This window comes from Neopsephotus bourkii, unplaced genomic scaffold (assembly GCF_033783945.1).
Source record: "Neopsephotus bourkii isolate Nb327-2 ecotype Australia unplaced genomic scaffold, CSIRO-AGI_Nbou_v1 NB_934, whole genome shotgun sequence".
NCBI classification, from domain to species: Eukaryota; Metazoa; Chordata; class Aves; order Psittaciformes; family Psittacidae; genus Neopsephotus; species Neopsephotus bourkii.
This window is the reverse complement of record NW_026901428.1, coordinates 239,552-247,654: the sequence shown is the minus strand read 5'-3', so window position 1 is coordinate 247,654 and position 8,103 is coordinate 239,552. Positions and strand designations below refer to the sequence as shown.

At 39.7% G+C, this 8,103-nt stretch overlaps 1 protein-coding gene across 3 annotated transcripts in view; it reads right to left on the bottom strand.

Annotated features, from left to right (window-relative positions):
* Window positions 1-6,068: 6,068 nt before the first annotated feature.
* Window positions 6,069-8,103, bottom strand: part of LOC133214750 (versican core protein-like) — a 106,996-nt gene continuing 104,961 nt past the window's right edge. For all 3 annotated transcript variants that reach the window (XM_061357964.1, XM_061357963.1, XM_061357965.1), the window contains exons 14-15: window positions 7,771-7,953; window positions 6,069-7,303 (exon numbers count right to left, since the gene is read on the bottom strand). In XM_061357964.1, the coding sequence (XP_061213948.1) occupies window positions 7,173-7,303; window positions 7,771-7,953 (314 nt within the window). In that variant the 3' untranslated portion in view covers window positions 6,069-7,172. The remainder of the gene's footprint in view (window positions 7,304-7,770; window positions 7,954-8,103) is intronic.

Genomic DNA, 8,103 nt, shown 5'->3' with positions numbered 1-8,103 from the left:
AGATGATACTGCTCCTCTACTCTGCTCTCATGAGACCTCACTTGGAGTAATGTGTGCAGTTCTGGTGTCTTCAACATAAAAGGACATGGAACTGATGGAGTGAGTCCCTGGGCGGCCCACGAGGATGATCAATGGACTGGAGCACCTCCCATATGAAGACAGGCTGAGAAAGTTGGGGCTGTTCAGCCTGGAGAAGAGAAGGCTGTGTGGAGACCTCATAGCAGCCTTCCTGTATCTGAAGGAGGCCTATAGGGATGGTGGGGAGGGATTCTTCATTAGGGACTGTAGTGGTAGGACAAGGGGTAATGGGTTCAAACTTAAACAGGGGAAGTTCAGGTTAGATATAAGGAAGAAGTTGTTTACTGTGAGGGTGGTGAGGCCCTGGCACAGGTTGCCCAGAGAAGCTGTGGCTGCCCCATCCCTGGCAGTGCTCGAGGCCAGGTTGGGCGGAGGTTTGATCAACCTGCTCTAGTGGAAGGTGTCCCTGACCATGGCAGGGGTTTGGAACTGGATGAGCTTTAAGGTTCCTTCCAACCCAAACCAGTCTGTGATTCTATGAATATTTTTTTCCTCTAATGTTAGCCCTGATGCAGTTAATAATGCCTTGGACCCACTGTAATGAGTCAATCAAAATATACTCATCTGACTTTTACCCCTGAAAAATGAAGATTTGCTATATGCAACTACAAAACTATGCCCTTAAAGGTAAACTCACTTCTCTTAATAATTGTGTATTGGCTAACATCCAGTATACTGCAAAGCTCAAAATACTTCTGTAGACTAAACTCCAAGTTTTTCCTTAATTTTCGCATTTGGAATCTTTTCTACAGAAATAATCTCCCACTCAGGAGTGACAGTAAATGCTGGATGTCTTGAGCTCTTCTCTTATCGTCAGAAGCCATTTCACATCAGCAGTGTGTTAATGTCACTTCAGGCAACATGAGAAATCTTTGTGTCCACATTGCCTGCCATTTTGAATTCAAAACGTTTGCTTCACAAGTGCTAACATTTTTCCTGACAATTTTTGAGCACTTAGAGAGTGACTAAAAGTGCAGCCCACTTGCTCAAACACAGGCTAAAAGGTCTGTCGTAAATGAAGTCCTGAAGGATTGAAGTAGCTGTTTTTAAAAGTGTCTCAAACCATAGAGCACACACATTTGGGATAGTTTATAAAAACTACAGTAGTATATGCTGTATATTATATATGGCTATTATGCTGATGTGCACTTTCTAGGGATATCACTGCCCAGCTGGTATAAATTCATTGGTATAAATTCAAGTTCCACAATATTAACCATAGATAGATTTTCCATTTTCTAATCAATACCTATATATTTTTCCTCCCATCATTCCTCCTGCATTTTCACCTCTGACAGCACATTTTTCTTCCATAACACTATCATTTTCTGTTGATTTTAATCCTTCCTAGTCTGCCTTTGAAAATGTCAGTCTAGAAAATGGCCGCAGCGGGGGAGCCAGACTGCAGGAGACAGGGGAGAAGGGATCCAAGCTTCTTCCAGTCATGTTTGAAGCGTCTGCCGCTGGTCCCTGTCAGTGATGGCACAGCTCAAGCAGACAGACCTTTACTGAAACATGCTGCAGATCCTGTTACAAAGATACCTAATGGAGGTGGTGTCTGCAAGGCTCCATGGGGTGTAATTGATCTCGTTCCATGATCAATGAGTCCATGCAGGGATTAGAATTCTCTTTACAGCCTAACAGCATGAGAAAAGTAGCATGACCTGTTCAGCCTATTGGGAGGAAAACTTTATTTTCCTCAAAAGCAAAGGAGCATAGCTGGCGTTTCAGCCCTGTACATCAGCTATTTTCAATCTGCAAACACCAGCCTGGCCACAGCATGGTTTGAAATACACCAAAGGTTTTGTTAACACATCACATGTTTCTATTTAAGTGCCCTTTTAGGAGACACAGGGCATTAGCTCCAGTGTGGCACTTGCACCTCTGTGGCACCTTACACTGCTGGTAATGCAGGTACAGCACCACCTCTGCAGCCATGTGGAGCTAGGGTCTGCCTTTTCACCCACCAAGAGGAGCTCAACATGGAAAGTGTACATGGACCACCACCAGTCCCATTATCCTCCCACATACTTGGTCAGGATTTGAGCATGTGTGTAAGCTGCCATGGTTTAAGATGAGCAAGCTGCAGTGGAAGAACAGGTGTGGTTTTCACTATCAAAAGGATCTTTCATTCAGCAAGCAAATAGTACTGCCAGCAACACCTGCTGCTTTCACCCCCACTTTTCTAATCTTATTAAAGGTTTGTTTTACCCACGCAGACAACATCCTGGGATTCTACTGACCTTGGAACCCTTTCCTGCTTAGGAAAAAGCCACTTTGAAGCCACCATGAAAAAACAGGGAACTTACAAAAATGAATCCATTGCCTGGGTCTGCTTCAGATCTTTGTATCTGACCTCTGCCTAGCCTCTCTGTTCGTGTTTTCCCTACCACATCAGAATATTAAGTGTAATTATTACCCCAAACAATTTAGTGTAAGAAACAGAGGATTAAAATTCCTGCTATTTTCCTGCTGCAGAAGAAAACCACACCATTTATTCCCTTTCCTAAACCGGTTATCTCCAGTCTTAAATTACTAAGTGACTTCTCGTCACTACAACTTCTAGAGTTTAAAACCAGAACCCATATAATTGCTCTTTAGGACTGCTGCATCTGTGCAGGACCACCACCAGTGTTTGCCTTCCTTGTGGCTCCTCCACCCTTCCAATCATCCCAGAAGCAAGCTGCTGGACCATTTCCAGCCTGAATTCATTTCTCCTGGCTATTGGCAGCTGGAAGTCTGGAGGCATTTTTGTAGTGTCATGAATCCATTCCCTTTCTTGCAATGAATTCCTTGCTAATACACCTCAAGGTCCCATTTCTCTTTATTAATCTGTGTTTACACAGTAACTTAGCCTTTATGGCAGAAACAGCTGATGGCTTCCCCACTTGAATATAGTTATTTGCTGTGAAAACCAAAATTTACCATCAATTTGTGCTTTACAGGCTCTAAAGTTTCCTTCCAGGTCTCCTGCCAGAGTGTTCAAATGATGCACCTTTTCCTGGATGGTATTTCTGGCCTTACAATGACCACACTTCTTGGTTTACCCATACTAACAGCTTTTGATAGTGTTTCCTCCCTTCCATCATTTGTCAGGTAAAACCAGTGTGCTTGCAGAGTCCTACCCATGTTACTGCTTACAGCCAGTGATACAAGTTGTGTGTTTTCTCTGTGAAAGAATACATTTGCCTTTGTGCATTAACTGTTGCACTGAACCCAGAGGGGTTTTTTTCAGTCATTTTGGTATGCCACATCTTAAAATATTGTGTGGTCAATGAGGAATTTTTGACACAGAGTCTACAGACAGCTTGAGTCATCTTCGACGTAGGACAGGGCAGCATGGTACAAGTTTTTAGTTAAGCAAAGAACATTACCACCCTCTTCCCCTTACCATCTGGACTAAGAAATAGCTCTAGTTCACACCAGGAGTGATTCATGCTCCTGTGCCCACAGAGGCAACTCAAGTTCACCCTAGGAAGCATATTTGCGGTTGGTACTCCTTCAGCAGCCCTACTTAACGCTGAAGAGGAACTGCCTGGGGATTTTTGAGAAACAACAGCAGCACAACTTATTAGCAGACAAAACCACTGCTCTTCCAAATGCAGAAAGTCAGCATTTACCATGTGGTAAAAAGAAAACCTTCTCTTCTTGTTTGAAAAGCAATACTGGATTAGGTGGCCTGGCTTATTTCTACTCTGTGTCGTGCTAATCTCTGCAGGAGGTAAACTCTATGAACTGAGGCTCATGCTGGGAATTCAGATACTGTCAATATCTGAAGGGACAGGACCTTCATAAGCGCACAAAATGCAGTTGCTCTTACACAGCATTTTGAGCCCTGTGCACAAACCTGCAACCTGAGCCTTTGTGGGACCAAATACTTCACGTGCCGCTGGCAACCCAAGACGTGCAGTGCACACCCAAATTCCTTTGAGATACTTTAATCACCAAAGCCCCATCCCCTCTGAACCTTTCCATCTCTTCTTGTTTCTGCTGTTTCTGTATCCTTTTAAATCGCAGAGGGTGTGTTAGTAAAGACAAAATGTTTAATTCTTACACAAGGGAAAACTACTACAGGAATGCCACTCTGATACTCGTTTTGCATGTAGTTATAAAACACAATTTAAATCTCACTCCTTTACATATACAAGGTAACTGAAAAATAGGTAAGAAAGAATTCTGTTTTAACTTGATTGGCAAGAAAGCAGAGCTAAGAAACACTTACTTAGAAAAACTATATTTAAGACTCTACTTTTGTCTTCTATCCCTCTACTGCAGTCCCAACACGCTTCTTCATACAGGAGTTTGGAGATGCTCCACGTCAAGGCGTCAAGGTGCACGTTGTGGTGCATTATGCAGGGGGTTGGTATGGGAACATTTGGGGTTTAGATTAGTGTCAGAAAAAGTTTCCAATGATAAATAGAGTTCCATTCTCTGTCTAAATAAACAAGCATGGGTAACAGGTTTTCTTGGTTTTTGGTTTGGTTTTGTTAGTTTGTTTTGTTTTTTTTTTTAATAAGGAATGTTGTCAGTCCTATTTTATTATGAGTAACAGAAGGAAGGGAAAAAAATCAATATAAGCACTGTTTCTAACCTATTTAAAACTACAATCACAATGTAATCTGAATGCCTTACAGCATTGTTTAAAATCCAACAAGTAGACAAGAAAACAACAAATCTATGCAGGGTTTTTTATACATATGGCGAGAAAGTTTGCAAAGTGTTAAAATATATTTTCTGTTCTGTATGTTTCTGGTACAGGGAAGTGATGTATAGAATACTGTATATTTATGAAAGAGCCTTGACTTATACAAGCAATAATCAACTTCAAAACATACAATGTATATCTTAAAATATCCCCTAGAGCTGCTCATATAAAGTCAAATGCACCACCTACTAAAGTTCAGCCAGCTGACTCTCTTTGACTCCAGTGGGCACTTGATTAAGCCCATGATAATTGTGAAGTGCCTGACAGTCTAATTGTATTCATATGAAAAAAATCACGTTGCATAGATTTAAACAGGAAGACATGCAATAACAAGACAAGTCACAGTATAGCAAAACCTTGTTTCTTTGGTGAAACAGAAGCAGATATAAAAGTTACAAAGATTTTAAATTTTCATTCACAAAAAACCCAGACATTCACATTATACACTATACAAGATAATAATATAAATAGAGAAAAGTATTATGTGCACTGTTTGGGAGTGAGGGGTGGGGAATGAACCGGCCAACACAGCGCGCACTGCCACACTGAGTGCATAAGGGTTGAGTACACTCAATGGGGTGGTCACTGCAATTCCTTCAGAGATGTCATCTGGAACTGTAATTACTGTTCCAAATGAGCTGTGGCAAGGTCACTCCATGGGCAGCTGTGCCTAGTACAAACACTTACATGTTGGCTGGGTTTCAAATCTTTTCCCTTCCAATTTTTACGCATCATAACCCCACACTAACACAAAGGTGTGCTCTGTATTTGCAATGTTATTTTAAAAGGTGTATCACAGGGAACTTACTGTTCTTTTACTTTCACTTTTTTTTTCTTTTTCTCTTTTTTCATTTTTTTTTTTTCCTGTGCCTAAAGGTGTACAAGGCACTTAGCAGAAATAACAGTCCTTTCTGTGGAGAGGTCGTTTCAAATGTTACCTTCTACACTTACTGTACACATCCAAGTCAGTCATCAAGCTGACCAGGGTAAGAAGACATAATAGAGAAGTCCTACATACACACTGCACCAGCTACAACCTATAATCTCTTTGTGCACACACATCTTTCTAGAAAGCCAAGATTCTGATTCTTCTGTGGATCACACAAGTTTTCACCCATCCAACTGCAAACAAATGATCCTGTTTAGCAGGAATTTTGTTCTCCAGGGAAACAGCAGTAGAACTGAACGATAGTTCCAAAACTGGAGCTCATGGGCCAATACTGCACTGGTGAGCTCTTTGAATCTTCTTTGCATGGGTAAAAAAACATCCAATAAATTAAATCAGTATGGCTTACTTCATTTATTTATGTACGCTTCACAGCTGCAGCATTCATACACAAACATTCATTATTTTATAAAAAGATTAAAAAATGGTTATATATACAAAATCATTTACTTTTTTGATTTTTGTTTGTTTTTACAAAAAAAAAAAAATCCCCCAAACACCAGGTCTATCTCCATTATAGAATGCAGAGACCTGTGATACAGACCTTGTGGTTAATGTCATGAAAGTATTTTCTAATTTTCTTTTTTTCCCATTTTTTCTTTCTTTTTAAAAAAGTGGCTGTGTTTGATAAAGTTAATGTGTTAGCACTTGGATTTTTTACAGGCCCGCTTTGTCATACACAGCTCCTCCATGCAGTCCTTTCTCATGAATGTTGGAGCTGGAATGGAGAGCAGGAAAAAAAATGTTCCACATTGCAGTCTCCAGTTCATGCTTCATGCCACTTCTATATGATCTACCTAAACTTTGCATCACATGGACACAAACTGTACCTTGGATGGGAATCGGCACAGTTCCCATTTGAAAAAAAAATAAAAATATATATATATAAATTCATGTCACTTGTGTGTTTATCTTCACCTGATAACAACAAATTTCAGTCAGTGAAGTTATTTCAACCATTTCCAGCCTAGGTAAACAACATAAAAACAATGTCATAAATGACTGAAGACCTCTGAGGCCATTCTAACCATAAATATGCCTGAAACTAGTGTGACTTTTCATTTTATATACAAGATTTTAAAAACAACACACAATCAAACACATTAAAATCATCTTATTTACATTTTCATTGGTGCTAAAATCGAGCTGTTTAAATATTGCAGAAGGCTGGTATATATCATAAAATGGTCCACACCGATGGTATATAGAAAACTAGTATGTTTATAGGCTGGAAATGGTTTCCTTTTATCCCCATAAGCACTTTTTTTTTTTTTTTTTATTTTTTAATTTTCTGATAAACACCATGTTTTTGCAAAATGCATTGTGAATACCGCAGTCCATAGTTTCAAAACAATTTGATAATACTCCTAATAAGTGATAGAAAAAGGCACAGAAAGTTATGACTTTGGCTGAAATGGTGGAGATCCTCATTCACCATTTCGCTCAGCGCCTTGAGTCCTGCCACGTCCTGATCCAGCGATGATAGTGCTTTGATGAATTTGACGATGTTCCTTTTCCTGATGAAGAATGTTTATAGTAGTATTTCTTAGAGTAAGTCCTTTGGTACGTGGATGCTGCAATAAGAAGGAGGGAAAAGGGGAAATTAATTTAAAATTATTTAATGATTAAGAGCTGGCTACACTTCAAATTATAGTTCCATTTATTATTGATTAATTAGAGGGTTAACAAATGATTAACTGATACTACCATCACATTACAGATAGGAGAAACATCTCTCACACTTAGACCATGGTTGCAAGAAGAATTGCTAGTGTTATTAGGAACCTATGGTTTCAGGTGTTTTGTAAAAGTGTTGTTTACTTTAAAAAAAATCTTAATGGCTTCTGTAAAAACAGAAAAGGAACATTTTTCCATTAGTTTTGGAGGCTCTATGTTTTTTTGCTACAGCTAGAATGAGTAGTGCTGCTGACATAGTGTTGTACCAGATTTGCGCTTCTCTTAAAATATTATGTTTGTTACTTATTAATCCTAAATTAGCCTGTTGCCTGATCCAGCACTGGTTTGCTTTCAAAGAACTCACGATTCATGCAAGTAATTTTAGGCATATCCCATCTTCCATTTCCTTGACACCGAATGGTTGGAATATGACGCTGGATGAAACCATCTTTGCAGTGATATCTAATAAGGGAGTTGATCTCATAACGGGGTTTCATCTTCCCAAAGGTCTTTGCATTTTCCACAACAGGAGGCTGACCGCAAGCAACTGAAAGGAAGAGAAGGCATAACACAAAACATCAGTTTGTAAAGGCACTTCTGAATATGGTACTGACCTCTAAACCCTGGCTAAGGGAGGATGTCAAGGAACCCGAGACTCCTAAGAGTTGTCAAGATCAGTCTTTTCTGTAGTTCTCCA